This window comes from Amphiura filiformis, chromosome 18, assembly GCF_039555335.1.
Source record: "Amphiura filiformis chromosome 18, Afil_fr2py, whole genome shotgun sequence".
Taxonomy (NCBI): domain Eukaryota; kingdom Metazoa; phylum Echinodermata; class Ophiuroidea; order Amphilepidida; family Amphiuridae; genus Amphiura; species Amphiura filiformis.
This window is the reverse complement of record NC_092645.1, coordinates 157,571-181,426: the sequence shown is the minus strand read 5'-3', so window position 1 is coordinate 181,426 and position 23,856 is coordinate 157,571. Positions and strand designations below refer to the sequence as shown.

Here is a 23,856-nt window from a genome sequence, read left to right as displayed (position 1 = left end):
ACTACAATAACATTTTAAAAGGTTGTCAAAATGTTATTGTAAATTTTTTTTGTAAACATTTAAATTGCTAAATATTTTGTCAACACTTTATAACATTATGTTAGAATATTTTGCAGCAAGTTTTCAAAATGTTTTAAAATGTTTATACCATTGTATACCTTAATATACATCAACATTTTAAGGTTTTTTGTATAACATTTTGTGTTTGCTGGGACATGTCACATTTTTTTATATTTTTCACTTCCCATGTATTATGTAGCTTTTTCTCAGTCATTTGTTTGCACTGGAGCATCAAAGACTATACACAATGTTTAATTTTGTATTAAAATGAAAACTGACTTTTTATAAAAGAAAAAGTTCCAGCATCCTAAAACCTAACATGTTTTCACATTGTCTACAAAAACAACACATTTCTTTAATAATGTCTATACCAATTTCAGCTTGAAAACAGCTATAAATGGGGTTCAGTGACCTATTTCAAACCACAACAACCAGTGCTAACAGATATTGTGGAGCATACAGGGTGTCTCAATAAAAATAGGCCCTCTGGGTTCTTGCTTGTAACTTGAGTTGCATAAAATATGATTTAATATTTCAGGTATATTTTGAAAGCTCATAATATCCGTCATCAATGGTATCAATTTATTTCGGATTCAGTCATGCATACTTGAGATAATCCTGATTACGTAACACATCCCAAATTTGGTCCATTCCAATGGTAAAAGCATACACGTTTTAATACAAAGCAATGCATATACACAGCAGATTCAACATGTTCAATACCAGTTCCGTTTATTATGATCAACACCCGGGGATCAATATGACATACCTGCATATAGTCAGACCAACGTAAGCAAAAAGAAATGTTAATTAATTAAAACAATATTAACCTCAATTCTTCTGAACATGCATGTGTTCCTTTCATACACTTTTCATAAATAATTCCTGAGTTAAATAAATTGCACACAATTTTGAAATTAAAACATTCTGTGAGTTGTTTTGAAAAGTAAACTTATCTTTGTTATAATCATAAAAAGAATCTCAAAGTTGTCAATATTTTAAATTAAAGAAACGGAGCTCAGACAAACTGGCATTATAATAAAGGAGAGAAAAAATCAGAACCGTTCGGATTCGAACCAGAGTGCACTAACGATTACATGTCGTATAGCTCACCACATTTTCGAGAGAATAAAATCATTACATGTTCAATTCGCCGGTAGATCCGCCATGAGCTGTTGTGGCATGTGGTGGTGAGCTATACGACATGTAATCGTTAGTGCACGCTGGTTCGAATCCGAACGGTTCTGATTTTTTCTCCTTTATTATAATGCCAGTTTGTCTGAGCTCCGCTTTTTAATTATTATATATTTTCTCAGGCATGTATCCTCTGGATCCTCGCATTTAATATTTAATGTCTCATATTGACTGATGTTCTGCCAGGACACAGCAGATAGGCCGCCCTCTCTAATTATAATTAAAATTACATTGGCCGTGAGACATTTTCGAGAGAATAAAATCATTACATGTTCAATTCGCCGGTAGATCTGCCATGAGCTGTTGTGGCGTGTGGTGGTGAGCTATACGACATGTAATCGTTAGTGCACGCTGGTTCGAATCCGAACAGTTCTGATTTTTTCTCTCCTTTATTATAATGCCAGTTTGTCTGAGCTCCGTTTCTTTAATTATTATATATTTTCTCAGGCATGTATCCTCTGGATCCTCGCATTTAATATTTAATGTCTCATATTGACTGATGTTCTGCCAGGACACAGCAGATAGGCCGCCCTCTCTAATTATAATATTTTAAATTGACTGTAACAAATTGTAATTTGAAATGCAATGAGATTACACAACATATGTAATAAATACATAATAAACAATTGCACAACATATCAACATTTTTCCATTTGAGCTCGTCTGCATTACAAATTGTGCAAGATTTAAATTGCTTTCAAAATTTGCTGCATTGCACATAAATAAACAGGTAATTTAACCAGTTTTCAGAATTAATAGTTGACTGTGGGTGACTTTAATTATCTTCACAAATCATATAGATATTCAGTCATGTTTCTCTTCATACATGTATCTGCATTCTGATTAATATTTAAACAGTCTCTCTGAGTTTGTTTTTCTTCTGTTTTCTGAATTTGTTTGGCAAATAGAGTTAGAATAGTTTCATCAATATCAAACAATAAACACAAATATGAAATCTATCAGAAGTCTATCAGTTTCTTAGTCATTTTATCCTTTCTTTTTTTTTCCTCCATACTCTTTCTTTGGATAGTCCATTATCTTTCTTTGGATATCATCACAATTATGCTGCAGCTCGGCCCTCCACTTGCTGGCCATTCATGTCCAAACATCTCTGTGCTCGGACACGCATGTGAAGCACAGCACGACGCACCATCTGTTCAGATATTGGACTGCTGCTATGATCCTGTTCCTAATGTCCTGGATGCTTACTGGCGGTGTTCAGTACACCCTGGCCTTAATGTAACCCCATACAAAGAAATCTAGCGGAGTCAAATCCGGCGACCTTGCAGGCCATTCTTGGGCATGGCCAATCCCAATCACCCTATTTGGGAAGAGCTGTTGCAAGCGGTCATGGACTTCTCTAGAGCGATGCGCTGGTGCCCCATCTTGAGCCCACCAGAGTCGTGGAAATACACCATTCTGCTGCTGGTGGAAGCGCTGGTTGAGCTGTGGAATGACATCATCATTGATCATGTCAAGGTAACGCTGCCCATTGACAGTTTGATCAAAGAAGACAGGGCCATAGATTGTGTTATTACCCATAAGTCCAATCCATACGGTCACCTTGCGCTGGTCATTGGGCCTGTCATAGTTGATGTCCCTTGGGGGGTTGTTGCGATCGGTGTAGCACCGCACATTGAATGTCGACACTTGACCATTCATGGTATGGGGAAAGTTGCTTCATCGCTAATGATAAGTTCACTAAGAAATCTCTGGGGTCTATTCAACAGCCAGGTGCAAAAGTCAATCCGCCGTTGAAGTCTCCTGGGTGTAGAGCATGTCTCACCTGCATGCGATAAGGATGCCAATGCAAATCGTGTACGATCCTGTTGAATGTCGCCCTTGAAATATGTGGTAAGTTGTTGCGACGTACACTCACATTAGGATTGTTTAACAATTCCTGTCTGACAGCATTAATGTTTCTAGCTGAACGTGCGCTTCTTGGACAGCCAGAGTGGCCTCTGTTTCTGTTGAGGCTGGTAGAATGGTTGACATACTTCAGGTAATTTAACCGTATGGTGTGTCTGTGAGGAGGCTGAACAGCAGGAAAATGTCTAATAAACCTGGCACAGTCAGAACCATGAAGGTCCTTTGACGACCAGTGTACTGGTGACCAACCATGTTTGATGAAATCAAAGTTGCAAATGGTATAATGAATCAATCATTGACTTACAAGTGAGAATATTTTACTGGAATAGACATTGACACTTGTTAACGATCAATTATTTCATACAATGAAACACATTGAATTTAAAAATCAATATATAAATCTCCCAAATAATGTTTTTCACACTTTTCTCCTTGGGTAAATATGTGAATATATCTTCTAATAATATTGTTCACGCATCTCTCAAGCAAAACCACATGACTGGCCTACAATTGATTATGGTTGAAATAAATAATTCTAAAGAAATTGATTCCATTAAAATTAAATTGTCCAGGTGATGTTGAAATAAACAAAAATTGATAAATAACACCAATAGCATAAAAAGTATAGTTGCTGTTCAAGCAAGTTATCTCCTACTCAGCAACACTGGAAGTAATCTAGGGGTTAGAAGTCGCGAACATAAACGTGAACCCTCTCCTGTAGCACTTCACGCCAGGAACACAGGACATAACATTCCCACTGAACAGGTCAAAATCATCGACCAGGATGAGTCATGGTTTGGTCGTGGAGTTCGCGAAGCCTGCCACATCAGGATTAACAAGAGCGACCTCAACAGGGACGCCGGGAGATACTACCTGCCCGCCGTGTAACTCTCTTCTGAGCCGGCTGACACCGTCTGGTGTCAGTGGCTCAGAATAGCCAACAGCGCCCCCACGTGCCAAATATTGGGGCTGAAGACGTACAAGAGAATACTGGATGAAAGCTTCCTCTCGGTAAGCAATTTCAAGTTTGTGAGAAATAAGAAAAGTTAAACACTGGAAGTAATACTTCATTTATTTCTTCCATTCTAAACTACAATGCAGCACATTATTGTTTATGTGTATTGCCCCATTGGAAAGGTCCAAAAATGACTCTTTTTGTGTAAGTCCAATTATCTCAGCGATGCATGAACGGATTTTGATGGTTTATGCACCATTTTGCAAAAGACACTCCATGGTTTTTGAATATTAAAAAAAGTTTTAATTTTACTGTCGATATTTTAAGTTGACCCCCTCAATGCGCATGTCCTATTTTTATTGAGACACCCTGTATAATGTTGAAAATTGGCCAAAGTTGAACAGATTCACCAGACAACATGCAAGGTCTACAGAAAATACTCTTAATAAAAATCCCTTTAAAAGAGATGCGTCTGGTACAGAGAGGAAATTGGGTGTGTTGTGGGCATGGAAACAGACTTGAAGATCAGGAATCAAATACTAGTATAATATGTATTCTCATGGCGTTTTATTAGTCGACATATAAAAATAAATGTAGTTGGTGGTAATCAAATATAAAAATGATAAGAAAGTTTTGACATCTTGACAATTATAGTGGCATTAGAGATATAAGATGTACTTGAGTTATGTCTGAACAATTGTAAAAAAGACTTTAGTGAAATGTGCAAATTGTATTTGTCTAAGGCACCAGAAACAAATTTGTTTGATCTTTGGATTGACCGTCGATGCTGCTTCGATGTCTGTTATTAATGAACTATCAACTAATTAATAAGAATTAATGCTACATTCATATCGGTCAATGTCACTAAAGGCAATAATTACTATATTATGATAATTAACAATAGTAAATTAATTGATTTCATAAATAACACGGATCGAACAAGCATCGATTTTGTTTCTATTGCCTAACTGATTGTATACTGTTAGAATAGTTCAATTTATTCAATTTAATAGAAAGTTCAAGTGCCACAAACATGTTGTAAAAAATGTAATATGCTGGTGGAGCAGCGACAGGTGTTTTCGCTAATTTGATGAGGTACTTTTTGACACCATTGACCCCATATGACCTTTGACCCTGGATGACCTCTGATTGATGACCTCTGACCTTGGATGACAATTAATTAATTAAATTTATTTAACAGAAAACTCTTAATCTTTCTCCATCTATTAAGAGTTAAAAGATTTAAGCAACTCCCTGTCACAAAATTGTATAATCCTAGTTTCATCACGATGGGTCAAATCATAGCCAGTTTGTGCAGGGATATCCTTTGTATATGTGTGACGTCATGGTTCTTGTAAGCAGAAAAATCAGGGCTACCACATATAGAGATTTTATTACTCTGTTGGGAGAGTGAGTGGTGTTATAGCATTGGGTTTTAGAGAAAAAAAATTGTTTTAAATTATAAAATATAATCTAGAAATGTGGCACTGGGCAGTCCCGTGGGACGTCAATTCCAACACTATGCGCGAAAACAGACATTGCTTTAGTTGGATTTGGATACCAACCAAACTACAATATAATTATATTTTTTATTATTATTACTGCATAATATTGTTGAGCACTTTTAATATATGTGCCACCATTTATAATTAATATGAGAATCAGCTCATCACATTCCCTTTAAAAGGGAATATCAAAAGGGAATGTCGACTACAATGTAATTCCCAAGTGCTCTAACAAATATTACAAAGATGCGGGTCATAACATGATGCGCATTCCACAGTGTATTTATGGAGGATTTCATGAACAATTGAACATGCTTCTAAATTTGATACCTGACTTCTTAAAAGACCCAGGGTTGAAAACTGGTCATTAAGTTGTTGACCTTGCATTTTCTTACACTGGTTTTCATTTCATAAAACATGGTTTAACTATGGTCAATCATGGTCAATCACATGGTCAAGCACATGGTACATGCTTGGGTGTGTTTGCGGTTGACTGCAGTGCCCATTTCACAACTATGGTCAACCATGGCATGGTCAAACATCCCATTCATAACTAGTCGGACCGAGTAGGACCTGTTTTTTTTCTTAGTTACCAACTATACTCTATTAACTCTGATACAGGGTGTCCCCAAAAAAAGAGGCCCCTCATTGCGCCTCTTTTTCTCCTATTTCTGAAAAGTTGATCAAATATATTTTGGTATGTAAAGAAACCTTGAGTCGTTAGCTTTAATAAACTAAAACAATGTTATCAATCAGTTTACAACTTTTGAAGATATGCTCTGTCCACGGAGAAGGTTTGGCTAATTCAAAGATTGAAAAGGAGTACACATACCATGCATGAATATCAAACATTCCTCAATGATAACTTTATAAAACAACTTTATTTATGGAATGGGCTTTACTGGTGGGTTTATGGGCAATGGATTTTGTTAATAGTGTCATTAATTTGTGGGTAAAATGGGACTTCTTTTGCTTTGCTTGCAATTACTTATTTTTTCTTGGTTATTTATGCCTTTTTGTTTTATGTTTCTTACTTTCTTACTTTGTTGTTTCTTGATTTCTTTTTTATTTACAACATAAGTCATTTCTCTTTTTCCCTAAAGGCTGTTTGGTTTGTCTTTGGTTCTTCTGAACTGAGTTTACTGTGCTGCGAATACAGGTTTCAGCCCTGGTCCTCATTGCATCAATTGCGTTGCATACCATACTTTTGCGCCGGATACTTGCGAATGCATTCAGTAATACGTTTGCGAAGATCTTAGATTTTGCCACAAAGGAAAAAAAGTGGTGTGAGGTCTGGTGATCGTGCAGGCCACTCCACAGCATGAGCCATCCCAACCACTCTGTTTGCTATCCGTGGACAGAGTGAAAAACAGGTACTTTTATTCAAAAGGGCATATATTCAAAAGTTGTGAGCCGATTGAAATAATTGTTTTGGTTTATTAAAGCTAACGATTAAAGGTTTCTTTACATACCAAAATATATGTAATCAACTTTTCAGAAATAGGAGAAAAAGAGGGCGCAATGAGGGGCCTCTTTTTTTTGGGACACCCTGTAGCTCAAGAAAGATTAACCACAAAAATACACTAACCGCCCTTCCCGAATATTGTAGGACCTTTTTTTTTGGGTGGCGCGGTCACTGGACTTTCGAGATTCATCTTTCTTGCACCATGTCAGAGAGTGATCATAGTGTGAAATGAGTATAGTCTGGTAACTTAGAAAAAAAGGTCCTACTCGCAGGACTATTCATAACCAACAGGTCAACCATAATTGCAAATTTTCCTATATGCCCAGCCTCATCACTTTGTAAATAATTGTTCACCAATCAGTAAAGCCTGTTATAATCATGTGATGGCCAGAATCCAATAGTAAACATGATTAGAAAAAAGGCTAAAATTTTCATACACTGTACAGTCTCTGAAAGAATTTGCCTATGAACTCAGTAAGCCTGTTGCAGATATTATTAATTCTTCTCTCAGGCAAGGTAAAGTATCCTCTCAGTGGAAGGAAGCAGGATTACAAAAAGGCATACAAACGAGGGTATGAGATATTAGGAAATATTTCCTAGCCTCTTAACCACAGGGTTGGTGAGCTACAACAGCTATTCAAGACACATGGTATGTAAGGGATAAACTGAGCATATGAGATTTGGGTGGAAGTGAAATTAGAGGTTCACTCCATGAACAAAAATAGATTCATGAAAAATGCTTTTAAAATCATGGTTGGCCATGGTTATCCATGACCAGTGCAGATTATGGTCATGATTACAATGGTCAACCGTGGTTGAAAGTTGTTGGAAAGTTGACAAATTCAAGCATGGTAGCATGACCATGGTTAATTGGTATTTGTCCTTTGCTGACTTTTACCATCAGTGTCAACCATGTTCATCATGTTCAAATAACTTGCAGTTTGGTCAACAGAGGGATTCCCCTATGACATTTATCAACAAATTAAATGCGGATCCTATGTTGCATTGATGTGGCAGTCATGTCGATAATCACTGGAAACTGGCGTGTACCAATCATTTTGATACAGCCTGTATACCTGTTCTGTGAACTTTGTCTTTTTTAAAGATAATTCTTGTTAATCTTGGCTTGGTTTTAAGTGTAGGGGTGTGTACATGAATGTTTGTGTGTGTGGGGGGGGTGGTGGTGGTGGGGTGAGTGTGGACATGAAGGATGTGTATCTTGTGTGACTGGGGTGTGTGTGAGAGGGGCTGAGGGTGTATGCATGTGGGATGTGGGGGTGAGTGTGTGGGTTGGATGTGCATGGGGTGCTTGGGTGTGTTGGGGTTTGTATGCATGTATGGAGCCTATACATGTATGTACTGGTTAATGCTCATTTGATATTTTCTCATTATACCAGTAGATTTTTTGATGATTATGTTGTTGAATTTGTACCGTATCTAAAATTGTTGCAATTCGGTTTTTTATACTCCGATGACAATATTTATGAATAAACATTTTATGAAATGAAATGAAAAGGTTGAAAATGGTGTGAGCAACCATGGTTATACCCGTTTACCATGGTTAACAATGGTCAACCATGGTTTACCATACTACAATGGGCAGGGGCTGATCCAGGATTTTGAGAAAGGGGGGTCACTCCTGAAAATATGACCCAATAGAACGTAGCGAGCGAAGCGTCATAATGGTGTAGGGTCCAGCGGCCCGCTTTAGGGCCCCTGGTGGGTTCCAGGGGCGAAGCCCTGGGGGGTCCAGGGGTCAAGCCCTAGGAAGCATTGGCGTACGCAGGGGGGGTGTTATGGATGTGAAACACCCCCCTGTGTCTGTCCAAAAAATAAAAATGGGGGGGAGAGAAAAGGCAAAGAGAGAGAGAGAGAGAGAGAGGAAGGGGGGGAGAGAGAGAGAGAGAGAGAGGGAGAGAGGGGAGAGAGAGGGGGAAGAGGAGAGGAGGATGATGAGCAAGGCATAGGGGATTATCAACTTCCGTTATCATGGGCCTATAGATGCCTTAACTACCCCCACACAAATTTTTCTCACCCCTTTACCCGGTATTGACTGGCAACATACATAAATGTGTCGATTAATGTTAACACCCCCACACACCCCCCCACCCCCATCACACACATCATTCATCATCAGTCACACCTCTACCCTGGCAACGTACGTAAGGTTTTAATTGTTAATTGGCATGGATATATGGCCTATACATGTTAAACACCAACACCTCTACACATCATCACACCCCACACCCTACCCCCGGACCCTACCCCCGTAGGCCTAAAGGTTTAAAATTGAATTCGGACCCTTTTTTCTGTTTGAAGCAATGATTTAAATAGTGTAAAACTTGTGCACCAAATGGCTTCAATCGGACTTTCATTTTGCAAATTTTTCCAACTTCTGCAGGAGGGAAAACTCTTGTTCACGAAAGGCCTCATGGACCATTATTTTACCAATTTTCGGCTTTTTCAAACTAAAATTTTACATACTAATAGTGCCAAAATGGTCCGCCAAATCGCTTCAATTAGGTCTTCATTTTGCAAAGGTTTCTGCGTAGTGGATAAACAAGTAGCCATTTGGCTTCTGCTTTCGACATTTGCCAATTTGTATTTAACACAATTTATTGGCCTACAAGTTACAACTGTAGGCAAGGCTTGTTCACGCAAGGCTTCATGGACCGTCATTTCACAAATTTTCGGCTTTTTCAAACCAAAATTTTACACACTAATCATGCTAATAGTGCCAAAATGGTCCACCAAATCACTTCAATTAGGTCTTCATTTTGCAAAAGTTTCTTAATTTTCAGGGGGGCACATCCCCCCTCAGACACCCCCTGCGTAGTGGATAAAAAAGTAGCCATTTTTGCTTCTGCTTTCGACATTTATCAATATGTGTTTAACACAATTCATAGGCCTACAACTGTATGGAAAACTTGTTCACGAAAGGCGTCATTTCACAAATTTTCGGCTTTTTCAAATTAAAATTTTACACACTAATAGTACCAAAATTGTCCACCAAATCACTTCAACTAGGTCTTCATTTTTCAAAAGTTTCTCAATTCGGAGGGGGGCACATCCCCCTCAGACACCCCCCTGCGTCGCGCAAGCGCGACGGGATGACCGCTACGCGGCCATTTATTTCTGTTTATCATCACACCCCCAGACAAACAAGTACCAAGACCAATGACTTTGGTTCGTGTAGTGAAGCCGACACTGCTTAGCAACGACTTTGACAAAGATGCATACCCGGACGCAAGCAAGCAGATTTGTTCACGTCTATGGAACATGTTGCATTTGACGCGAGCGATAATGGCACAACAATCACGCAAACGAGCGCGTCTTTCTCTCCAGACATGAACGCTTATTTCTCCGCGTCCGACCACCCGACCAAAATCACCTTGGATACGTAGCTTCACCTACTGCCACGGTCAGGGATGGGTAGTGATAGGTCTAGGTGGTATGTCTATGATCACACCCCCCTTGAGAAATTCCTGCGACGCGCATGCTAGGAAGCTCCTGGGTTTGGGGCATTTTAACACGCTTAGACAGGCCTATTTTGGGGTATTTTTCGTTACTTTGTCTGGCCCATTTTTATTTTAATTGCACTGAAATCAAAACCAAAAAAATTTTGGCTTTATGTTTATGGTAAAATATTGCGCGATGCATGAAAACACTCCATTTATAACAAGTAAGAACAGCAACCTAGGACGTTTTTGCCATATCTCTTTAAGAAATTCATATGTGGTCACTGGTGACAATTATTTCAGTTTTATTTGGACAACTCTGGCCAATGTGGGCAAAGGGGAAAATTTATTGAAATAAATTTGAAATATTGTGACATACCTTTAATTTGCAAGTGGGTTATTTAACAACATTCTGCGAGGATACTTCGTGGCAAACATGTCTATGACTTTCCCATAGTCAATTTTGATATCCTTGTGAATAAATAAGAGCATTAAGGCATTAAGACGTTCTTCCCCCATGGTGCTCGGGATATCAGCAAGATGGTGCAAAAGCGGTGTAAAAAAAAAGAGTGAACCCTGACCTCACCTAGGCAGCAAGCAATGGCTTGTTATTGGTTAAGAGTTTACAACATCGGTGAGGGCAGCCTAATTGAGCAATTCCACAGATATCTTATATGCACCAACGCTTTATAGGTCCTAATCTACCCAGCAAACACAAAACGTTTTCGACATCATTCGCAAAAGGTTATAAAAGGTCGTCAGAAAACATTTAAATGTCGGGTTATATAAAGGGTATATTAAGAGTATAAAACGTTTTCATAACCTTAAAGAACATTTGTTTGATAATCTACTGCTCAGAAAACAAAAATGTTTTACAGAAAACGTTTAAATGTCGGGTTATATAAAGGGTATAAAAACGTTTTAATAACATTCCAAAAACATTCTTGAAAACTTGATACAAAAAATTTTAAACAGAATGTTATTTGGGGGTTGAAAAAATATTTTGCGAAAAATGTTTGCCCAAAATATTTTCAAGAACGTTTTAAAAACGCTTTCATGACCTTTATATAACCCGACATTTGAATGTTATTAAAAGGTTTTGAAAAAAACATTTTAAGAACATTTCTGTGTTTGCTTGGTTCAAATATTTTAACATAATGTTATTTAAGTATTGACACAATATTTGGCAAAAATGTTTCCAAAAATGGTTTTACAATAACATTTTTTGAAAACATTTAAAAATATTGTTGTAGTGTGTTTTCATACAAAACGCTTTTAAAACGTTATCATGACCTTTATATAACCCGACATTTTAATGTTATTAAAACGCTTTTACCTAAACCAAAAGCCAAAATATAACTTATTTAAAACGTTTTTAAAACGTTTTTGTGTTTGCTGGGTATGGACAATTCAGGCTAGGCTGATTCGGGCAAAATATTTAGGTTGATTGAAAGTGCCACCCCGGCGTACGATACTCACTACAGATTTATTATAGGCCCAAAGGTTTTCTTTCTTTCTTTTTACATTGTTCCGTTTTCTTTTTTCTTTCTTTTCTTTTTTCCCTTTCTTTTCTTTTCCTCCTTCTCTTTTCTTCTTTTCACAGGCCGGCTGCGCACCCCCCCCCCCCCAAACCCACTCATGACCATGGGGAGTGTGCCTACAGTACATTTGTTGTTATCCCCTTGCATACTGTCTTGTGTTTTACTTTTATCCCCACATCAAGTTTGTATACCTTGCTCTTTCTTTTGTTGTTCGCATATGCAAGGTATCCTCTTGCATCATTTATTGATCCTTGATGGGGTTCAGTTGTTGTGTCCTTGTCTGGTTGGATTCACCATTACCCACTGTTTTAAGTTAAAATTGTACAACTGCACTGACAACTAAACTTTTTCTCTTTTTAAAACAAATTAATTATTAAAAAATAGATGTGTTTGTATGGGGGGCAAATTATATTTATGGAAGTGTGCTGTTCTGTTGAGGAATTTGGAGCAAGTACATACAACCTCCCACCTTCTGATTATACTAAACCCATACTGTTACATTATCTAATGGATAGCTATGGGTTGCCTCTATTCAGTGATATCAAAATAAGTACCAACATTCCCTGGTAGTAATGATTTGATAGAACTTTGCTAAAACAAATTGTAAAAACATGCAATTTTCTCTGAATTTTTAGTTTTAAAAATAAGAAAGGAAATCACAAATATAAAGCACTTGAAACTTGATTCTGAGTTTAGCGTCCACCGCCCGCGTTATGAATTTTGTGCCGGAGTTTGAGATGTACAATCTGAAAATAATTCATTATTTTGCAAATTACTACTACACCAGAAAGAAAATTTGTTCTGCAAAATTTTTAAACCCCTTTTTTTGTATTCCAACCCTTCAGAAACTATAGAAAGCCTTGAGAACTATTAGATGAATCCATCTAAATATTTTAGCATTAAAAATATACAGGTTTTTGACCCTTGCTCTATCCAATTATTTCAATTATACCTTTGGGATACCAGGGCCAAAATGTTTTTACCAGATGGACATTGTTGATGTTGTAAATAATTTAACTAGGAAAGACCTAGTTTTGACAAATTGGTACCAAAAATTTATTTCATAATGTTCTGCATGATTGTTATTTTTGTATAAAATGAGTCAAACCCCCCCCCCCCATTTCCCCCTATCCTCAAATGTATATGGAGAGGATTGTAAAATTGGAGTGAAGAAGACTGGCATGGTATACTTCGGAATACATTTCTTTTGTTTTAAAACTTGAAAAACAAAAAGCAAGATAATTATACTTTTATAAATGTTTATGTGTGTTTGTGACATTATATTGTGACTGGCGATACCCAATTAGAATGAACAAAAGCGCATTTAAGCATTGGTAAAAGGCCGCTGATAATGAAACCTTGAAAATAATGAATATAATGAATAATGAAATAGTTGCCTCATTATGAGCTGAAAAAAATGGGACGCTAAACTCAACATCAAGTTTCAATAGCCACAACCCTTTACCCTGACACGTTGGTTGACCACCATATCCATGGGCGTTGTTAGGCCAATCTGATTGGGGGGTGTACAGCATAATTTTGCCGATGGAATTTTTTTTTTTTTTTCGCTAATAAATTTGTGAATTGTAGACCCAATTTTTTTTTTTCGGCCAGGGCACTCAAGAATCTAAAAGGGGTGTGTGGGGGTGTGTGTGTGTGTGGGGGGGGAGTTAGTGTGGATCAAAAATTTTCCTCAACATTTTTTTTTCATTATAACAGTAGTTTTATATTAATAATATTGTAGGCCTATAACAACAGCAGTGAAAGTTTGTAACTGGTAACAACCGCACATTTTATTTTTATATGACTCTTGCAATTTGCTGACGATCCTATGCTTTTGCCAACAACATTCTTTCTACCCACAAAATTAACAATTGGTGGGTGTCTCATTCCTCATTCCCATACCTCCTATAGTGATGGCCCTGACCCTATCCCCAAGAAAGAATAAAGATGGTAGGTCAAAAAATAATCTTTATGGGCATCATGGGTGTGATATACACACAGTCAATCTGGACCTGTAGCACACCATGAATAAATTAAAGTGCTAAAATGCCAAATTTGTTCCCCAGAGCCTGGGGCACTCAAATATGATTCAACACCCCTAAACAAGTTTTCCTCTGTGAGCAAAATGACCCCCTAAGCAAGTTTTTAGCGCTTTCCCCAAAAATTTGACCCCTAAACAAGTTTTTGTCTAATTTTGACCCCCTACATAAGTTTTTGTCTAAATTTGACCCACTTTACAAGTTTTGATGGATTTTGACAAATTGAACAAATTTTTGTAGGCCTACTATATAAAGTTACTAACTTGTCATTGAACACTAAAAGACCAAAAAGTCCACCTCCGGATATACCCCCTCCGGTATAGTCGCATCCATACCGTACCACTTTAAAATATAAATAATTCATATTCGTAGCTTGTTACATGAATCTGATTGGATTCTCGTAAAGTAGTTTTGTGAGAATATAAAATACCAATATTCAGCGTAATTTATCCAGAGGCAACGTTAAGCAGTATTCACATCAAATTTGGTTCCGAATGGAGAAGGGGAAACTCGCAAATCTACCAGCAGGAGAAGTAAATAATGTGAGGAATCTATAAAGGTCGTACAAATCTTTTTGAAATACATGATATTTTCGTTCCGGATTTTCGTCTCCCCATTTGTCCACTGAACTATATACCCATCATCATGATCATAATTCAAGCAACATTTATATGACTTCATTAATTAATATGCACGTTTTTTAATCTAAACGGTATTTTACATAGAAGTACGAGGCCATGGTTAAATCACATGTAACACGTCATGAAATATATTTGCATAACATAGTGCTTTAAATATTTATACGACACTGGAATAAACTTTTTTCGGAATCGGAGTTTCAGCAGATTTAAAAGGCAGATTAAAATGGTACCCTAAATGCGTTACAAACGATTTTAAAACAACCCCTTTTCATGAAAATCACAGTTTTTTGCCCCCTTAACGCGTCACGCGTGTAACGTGCCCAACCGAGAAAAAACACCCCTTTTTTGGTCACGCATGCTTATACATCATTATATTTGAGTGGCCCCCCCGGGCCCGTAGGCTTAAAAACCTAAATGCAAAATGATGTTTTTTACAAAAAAATATATTTCCAGAGTCAGGATGTAGGTATCATTATGCCTCAAATCACTAATTGTAAAACCAGTGCAGAGTAGGTCATGATATGAAAATTGAAAGTTGAACAAATACACCTGATCCATGAACTTTGTCATTTTTAAAGACAATTCATTCTTGTTTAGGCTTATTATTATAATCACAATACAGGTATGAATCAAGTGTAATGTGCAAGAAGGAGGATTTGTTTGATGTTATTCTTGATTTTGATTAATTTTAAAACTAGAGCTCTTTGAAGATCCAGACCTGGACTAATAAAAAAGGTTCACGGTTGAACATTTTTGCACAAAAAAATTGTAGGGCTGGTGGTCCACAGTTGGCACATTTTATAAGTAGAGGTGTATGATGCATGTATATAAAGAGAGACGGAAATAAGTGGGCTTTTAACAAAAAGAATGAACTAAGGTTATTGTGCGAACAAACAGGATGTGGGTTCCTTCTAAATATATTTACATTCATATAAAGGAAATGTTTCAAACAAGTCAAAACAAGAAAGTTTCGATACACCCACCAGCTATATTAAAGGGATTATTATGATTTGCCAAATCAGAAACACCCTGAAAATCATCAAAATTCAGATATTTGCTTTTGGAACAGTGATTTTATAGGGATTCAATCATGTTTAACCGTTGTACATCACCATTCAACAATGGTGTGTCCGCATAGTCTGTGTGGTTTACTTCACGAGGGCAGCTAAGTAAACCATGCAGACATGCCAGATTAATTTTTAAATGGTGATGAACAACGGTGAAACATGATTGAATCCCTTTCAACAACAAAACTAAAGATTGTCTAATTCACTTAATTATTTCATCAGGAATGTCATTGCCACTCAATATTACAAGAAGATTGATGATTTATCTCTTGATATCAGCAATAAAACAGCAATGTTACTTTACATGTAGCAGCTTCCTCCAAAACAAAGAATTCAACAAATCATGTAAGAGTGTATATGCTACGGTGTACCATGAGGGACATGAAAACTTCAATCAGGTTTTTGCAAACTTCAATCAGTTTTTGCAAACTTCAATCAGTTTTTGCAAACTTCAATCAGTTTTTGCAAACTTCAATCAGTTTTTGCAAACTTCAATCAGTTTTTGCAAACTTCAATCAGTTTCTGAAAAGTTCAATTAGTTTTTGCAAACTTCAAACACTTTTCGCAAACTTCAATTGTTTTTGCTAACTTCAAATAGTTTTCGCTAACTTCAATTGTTTTTGGTAACTTCAATCAGTTTTTGTTAACTTCTATCAGTTTTTGCTAACTTCGATTGTTTTTGCTAACTTCAAACAGTTTTTGCTAACTTCAATTGTTTTTGCTAACTTCAATTGTTTTTGCTAGCATCAAACACTTTCGCAAACTTCAATTGTTTTCGCTAACCTCAAACACTTTTTGCTAACTTCAATTGTTTTTGCTAACTTCAATCACCCGAGCGGGCCGTGATAAGGGTATCAATTTCAAGATTTTTGCAAAAAAGGGTAGCCTTTTTTGCCACTTAGGCCTACAAGTCGGCATTAAGGGTAGCGATTTTCATGTTTTGTCGGAAGCCGTTACACAATAAAGGGCAGTGTTTAGGGTTGGGAATCTGAGGGGGATGTTTGAGGATGACAACACATAAGTGAGTGCCCCTGGGGGGTTATCAATGTCGTAACCAGACCATTTTCATGGGGGGGGGGTATGCAGGGGCAGGAGTACTGAGACATGGATGGGGTGGAACTACATAAGCTACATTGAAGTTACTTACTTTGGTGAGGGCATCAGGAGGCATCATGGCTGAGTGTAAATGCCCTTTTCTGGTTCTCGCCACTGCCGGCTCCAGGGTCCAGTGGTGTTGGAAGGGGGAAAGGTGATGTGGGAGAAGGCCCATAACCAGGGGGCTGGGCGGATGCACCCCTGAAATGCCCCAAAAGAACCCCCATTTTTACCCAAAAAGTCTCTGGTCAGAGTTTTTTATGCCTTTTTGGTTCAAAAAAGGTCAACATTTTGGGGGAAAATCCACTTTTTCAAATCCGACCCCCTAGTCCAAAAATTTTGAAAATAAGTCCACTTTTCAAAATCAGCCCTCCCCCCATAAGTCCTAATTATGGGTATGGGGCCCGGGGGTCACTCTCATGTGGCCTGTACACCATCCGCGATAATAAAAACGCGTAGTTTTTCGTGGGTAGGCACGATACACGCATATCGTGTTTAGGGTGTCAAAAACATGAAAAATTTGAAAAAAAATGGTAGCAAAATTACAATTGCTAATACGTGGAAATGAAATTTAGAGCATGGAATTTGATGCAAAGAATAAAATCTGTGTGAAAACAGGCGCGTGTTACCTGTTTAGGGTATCGTTTTAGCCAAGGGTTAAATCCTCGTTTAGAGTGCTTTGATTATCGCGAATGGTGTACCGGCCACAATGGGAGTGACCCCCCCCCCCCGGGTCTGAGGGGAGCACCGTCAGGACAGAAACTTTACCTGGTTTCATTTGGGGGTGTGGGGGCATGGCTACTAAATACCTCCTGACCCACTTCCCCTATGCGCGCTACTCATTTGCGGTGCCATGGGGGATCCCCCCGGACAGAACCCCCGGTCCCCAGTGAAAACCCAAATTTTATGCAATTTTTGTTGATTTCGCCACCACGCACTTCAAATTCACTTCCCCGAAAAAATTCATGAAGCCGCCTCTGGCACCACTATACCTAGTATCATGTCAACGAAAATTCCCGGCGAAAATTGTACTAGGGTTTTATAATTACAAAAGTTTGCATGTCCCTCATGGTACACCGTACCGTTTGTCTTCTAAAGGGTTTGAAGTTTATAAAAACAGGGTTGAAGTTAGCAAAAACAGGGTTGAAGTTAGCATAAACAGGGTTTTAAGTTAGCGAAAAAAGGGTTTGAAGTTTGCAAAAAGTGATTGAAGTTTGCAAAAACTGGTTGAAGTTTGCAAAAACTGGTTGAAGTTTGCAAAAACTGGTTGAAGTTTGCAAAAATTAGTTGAAGTTTGCAAAAACTGGTTGAAGTTTGCAAAAACTGATTGAAGTTTGCAAAAACTGATTGAAGTTTACAAAAACTGATAGATCCCATGAGACATGCTTGGTAGCTTAAAGTTCTGTGGTGGGCTGGTGGACCAACATGTCTCAGCCTATATACATACACAGCAATGATAGTAGCTAGGTCAAGGCTGCTTGAGGCTAGACTTGCTCAAGCCCTTTCGGACCTGATGACTCTGTGATATGATATCTTATTCTTTTTGGGTGGGTGCGGCGTGCCGCACCCACCCTGTATGCTCTGACTATTGACCTACTTTTTCACATGCCGCAGTGTTGAGAAAATATTCGTGCAGTTATATCCCAAACACCCACAGAGGTGATAGTTTACGGCGAGTTTTGTAATTATTACTTGATTTTGATATGTAAGTAATACGATAAAGTCGTCATAGGCAGTAATGTGTTTGTATTAAAAGAAATAACAAAAATAATTATTTAAGTAATAGAAATACTATTTGGAAATTGCAGCAAGATTTGCAGATGTTTTATTTGAACAGTACCAGTTCACCAGTTTTCCTAGTTTTCCTAATCTTTGGGCTAAATTAATAGCATCGTGAAGGTCATATATATCATTTTATACTGACAGCTTCGCATGTAGAAATACAGCTTGTATGTGCATTGTGTGCAGTGTGTACATAGGCTATTTACTTTTCAAATCTTTGATGCTTGTATAAGGTATTATAGACAAATTATTAGAATGCATGTGTACCAGTAGAAATTGCCCAGGTTGAATAAAATAAATAAACATATGAATGAATATTTTATTCCCTGGATTATTTTTGTTGGGACAATATAATGATATAGTTTGACGCTTTGAAATACAGTTATGTTAATCATAATAAAGTTACAAAGTTAAAAAGTAATATCGAAATATTGTAAAATCAAACATTTCCCCTCATAAGTTGCAATACAACATATTGAGGAAATTGATATGACAGATTTTTAAACTTTGATATGGAAAGATACCCCAGCCCTGTTGTCTCACCAGAGAAGATGAGCAGAAGTCTTTCTATCTGATGATAAAAAACCCTCTAGGTATGATTACGAAAATGTTTTAAATAACTATTATCTACAAAAGTTTTATAACCATGTTTTATATAAAATGTTAACATAAAACGTCTTGTGTTATGATGTGAAGGGTTAATATAAAAACAGGGAAAATCTGTTCCAACTGACCAGCAGAGAACAAAGGATAAGCAATAGATCAGATTAAAATCAGGGAAAATATGACACAACCTCCAATGGGGAATAACAAACGTATAAACGTATAAAGTTAAAAACTCTTTTAACTTTGTTTATACGCTTTGTGTTATTCCCCTATTGGAAATCGATGTTGTGTCATATTTTCCCTGTTTTTAATTGTGAACTTGACTTACTCATTCTTTCATTTCTCTTGACAATTTTTCATTTGCCCACCCTATTCCTTTTAAAGGAATTTTTATTTCAGCTATGGCCCTTGTCACTCTATGACCAAGCCCCGGTTCTTAAACATGTCCTCCCTCCCCTTAAACATGCTAAAAGAACTAGCATACAAATATATAATGTAGGCCTATACCAAAAGTATTCTAGCCACTGGTATACCACAGAACTCTCACTTCCCTGTCTCATGCTGTAGGCCTATAATACCCTAGAGTCTAGTCCCTCAGTTGTCAAAATAATCTTTACTAATTAATCTAATCCCAATTGGTGTGATATTTTAAAAGTCCTCCCTCCCCCCCCCCTGTTGGCTGTTTTAGTGACATGCCTTCAGGGAGCTCTTGCTGTTGTCCAGAAGACAAACTGTGCAAACTAGAAAAAAAAAAAACAGGATTTGACACTCGGGGGCACTCAACTTTGGAAGTGACGGTATGTGCCTGTCAATAGGCCCCCTCTTTTGAAGTCGACTATACCCGATGACCCCCTTTTTTTAAAAGCCATATCCGATGAACCCCTTTTTTAGTTATGGCTACCCAATGACCCCCTTTTTTTGGTTGCGCCTACCCAATGACCCCCTTTTTTCTAGAATAGCATCATCAAAATGCAACAAAAAAATGCCGAAACTGTCAAATTTTGCTCCATTTTTTCAAAATTTTCTACCTGATGACCCTTTTTTAAAAATCTTATACTTGATGACCCCCTTTTTTCAAAATATTGTACCCAATGACCCCCTTTTTTATTCTGTTTGTACCCAATGACCCCCTTTTTTAAAATAACGCTTTGTACCCGATAGGCCCCTACTTCATGACTCGGTAGGCACATACCCGTCACTTCCAAAGTTGAGTGCCCCCGGTTTGACACTTGCTTGATATCTCTAAACAAGTGGTATTATAGTAGAAGTCAAATGAAGATGAATAGGGCCTACCACTATCCTAAAATGCACTACGGCTTTAATCAAGGCTACTTGAGGCAGACTCCTCACAGTGTAATATCACAGGTTACATAACCAGGGCACAAGAGAGAGAGAGAGAAAGAGAGAGAGAGCAAGTTGTGCATGTACCATTACTCTTTACCTATACTTAAACAGTGACTCACTACTAATGTTCCTCATAATCTGCAACCAAAATTGGATAACTGTCCAAGAAGCCACTAAGTTTAGCACATTTATTGATGATTTGATCAATGACAGAATGAGTATCATACAATGTAAGGGACCGTTCACAAACACTTGTTAAGGGGCCTGATGCAAAAAAAATCAGTCGTTGAAATGTTTCGGGGCCCCCCTTTTCAGATATAAAAAATTTCAGGGCCCCGCTTTTGACATGAAAATTATGAGTCAATCCCATAGAAAAGCATATAAACTCAATTTCCCTAGGAAATTTATGGTCATTTTTTCAGCCCCCCAGGTCTATGGTCGAGACTACTGTCTCTCATGGGACACAATCTGACACATGTTAGCAAAAACTGTTTGAAGTTAGCAAAAACAATCCAAGTTAGCAAAAACTGATTGAAGTTACCAAAAACAATTGAAGTTAGCGAAAAGTGTTTGAAGTTGGTGAAAACAATTGAAGTAAGCAAAAACTGATTGAAGTTAGCAAAAACAATTGAAGTTTGCGAAAAGTGTTTGAAGTTTGCAAAAACTGATTGAAGTTTGCAAAAACTGATTGAAGTTTGCAAAATCTGATTGAAGTTAGCAAAAACAATTGAAGTTTGCGAAAAGTGTTTGAAGTTTGCAAAAACTGATTGAAGTTTGCAAAAACAGTTGAAGGTTGCGAAAAGCGTCTTAAGTTTGCAAAAACTGATTGAAGTTTGCGAAAACTGATTGAAGTTTGACAAAACTGATTGAAGTTTGCAAAAACTGATTGAAGTTTGCAAAAACTGATTGAAGTTTGCAAAACTGATTGAAGTTTGCAAAACTGATTGAAGTTTGCAAAAACCTGATTGAAGTTTGCAAAAACCTGATTGAAGTTTTCATGTCCCTCATGGTACACCGTAATACGCACAGTTTGTGTACATGTGCTGCTGTAAAAGTGTGGATTCATCACAGATTTTAACAATGTTTGGCTCCTGTACAAAGGTATAGAAAAAGTTGTTGAAGTGCTAAAGAAGCGAACAAGGATTAACAGGGCTTGAGTTTTGACAATAACAGGCATGCTACAAATTGCACTTCTGGAAATGTTAAGGCAGGCTGTCAGGTGTGCTATTAAATTGCACTCGGTAAGAAGTATGGTGTGCGATTACACTCGCGTGCCTTAAAACTCAATCTCTGAGTTAAACTGCAAAATTGAGTAATCATAATTAGCAGTAGACACTGCAGAGCAATTTCGAGTTTAGTAACTTTAATACTTATGCTTTACAACATAGACATGAAATGGCATATCATTGTTGATCGTTGTCCCAGATAGAAATAATCCCTTTAAAAGACTACAGAAACATTTCATCCCGTTGATTTTATCTCATAGTTCACATCTGTCCTAACTTCCTATACATATTGTTTTATCACCGAGTGTCCTTCAATGATCTACATCTGCAAAGTCAATTAGGGGTTGTGCAATAATTATGAACCCTGGGAAGAGTAAGATGGGGGGGGGCAAGCATTTGTTGGCAATATTTTGCTGGTCGAAGGGGGGTTAGCAATTTTTGGCACACATTTACAGGGCACCTATTAACACGCTCTAACAAGAAGAAACAGTACAGAAATATGCAAAAGTTCCTGCTTGCTACCGTTGCATTATACTGTATATCTAGACCCACTTAAGCTTTGCAAATTGGGATCCACAAAATTTGGCATGTGCAGGGGGGGCAAAGACTTTTGGTGAGCCAAGGGGGGGGCAAGCAATTTTGGCATGCCGTTTCAAATTTTACCCCTGGCTCATAATTATTGCACAGCCCTGATATGTATGTTAGAGCAATTACCGGTACTATCAGCTAGCAATGAGCACCGCCTGTTGCACAGTGACCTTATAACAAAATTTCGCAATCTTTTACAAACACTGAACATATTGGCAAACCAAATTTTGAGATAAATGTCTTTAAAGGAGGTATTCTGATTTCATCACATGATATTTCCATGGAGTTCCATCCCTTTTGATATGAGAACCAAGAATGTGAAGGCCCTATGTAGAATACTGTGTGAATAACATGTGGGTTAAGCCAACCTTTGTTTGACTTAAACTAGTGATGTATTTTCTAGAATTTTATCATCAAAATGCCATAAAATAATGCAGAAACTTTCTAATTCTCTTATATCAGCAAATATGTATCGTACATTTGGCAAATTAGGAACAAAATATATAGAGTTTTGCACCATTTTTGAATGTTGCCAAATGACCCCCTTCTTTCAAAATGTTAAACCCAATGACCCCTTTTTTCATTTTATATACCCAATGACCCCCAAAGCATCATTTTATAATGATAGGCCCCTACTTTACTTCCTGTTACTGGTATGGCGCCCCCCACCCCCTTTTTGCGGTCGTTTTACAAATAAATAAATTATATAGTTTAATCATGTTGAAAGCTCGGCTGACAGTAAGAGACTGCGAATGGCAAATTGTTAATAAGAACAAAAATAAAAACTGAAAGTAAAAAAGCATTAGGGGCCTACCATTTACGCACATCGATTAGACCTACTTGTTTTGTCTTTTTAAATATATATAATTAGGCCAATGTGACTCCCTATTATAATATGCCTACATGCATGCCGGTGTTTACAGGTTGATGGTCGGGTCTTCTAATTTGTGAAGTTGTGTGGAATGGTAAAGATAATGTCACAATCAGACCAGTGGGGTTCTTTCACTTTATACCTTGTCATGTAGGCATTTTTACTTTTACTGTAGTATTATTTCAGCATTCATTTCAAACTGAACACCTAGAGGATTTGATCCGAGTGTGTTTATAAAGCCTATCGTAATAATTTCGGATCGTGCTTGAGATGTTTAAACGCACACCGTACTTGAAATCAAGTTAACTTAGCATCTTTTTCATAATTATCATGATTATAGGCTTATATAGACCTTGTGCGGCTGCAGGACCTCTAACCATCTTAGAACCAGTGTACGTGTCGACGGACCGAGAACACCCGCAGGCCTATGCATTTCAATGTTGTTTTTCTCTACAGCTGCGCATTTACCATTATACGAATACGGTAGGCCTGCCATAGTGTATGGGGATGGGTTACCCCTGGATTTATGGTAGGGTTTTTATGGTGA

At 37.6% G+C, this 23,856-nt stretch overlaps 2 protein-coding genes across 2 annotated transcripts in view; both read right to left on the bottom strand.

The window, feature by feature from the left end:
- Positions 1-23,856, bottom strand: part of LOC140139723 (uncharacterized) — a 190,408-nt gene that overhangs the window by 155,344 nt on the left and 11,208 nt on the right. The gene's annotated exons all lie outside the window — the stretch shown is intronic.
- On the bottom strand, positions 2,473-2,916 carry LOC140139655 (uncharacterized). The gene has a single exon (XM_072161358.1). The coding sequence runs from the start codon at positions 2,914-2,916 to the stop codon at positions 2,473-2,475; it is 444 nt and encodes a 147-aa protein (XP_072017459.1).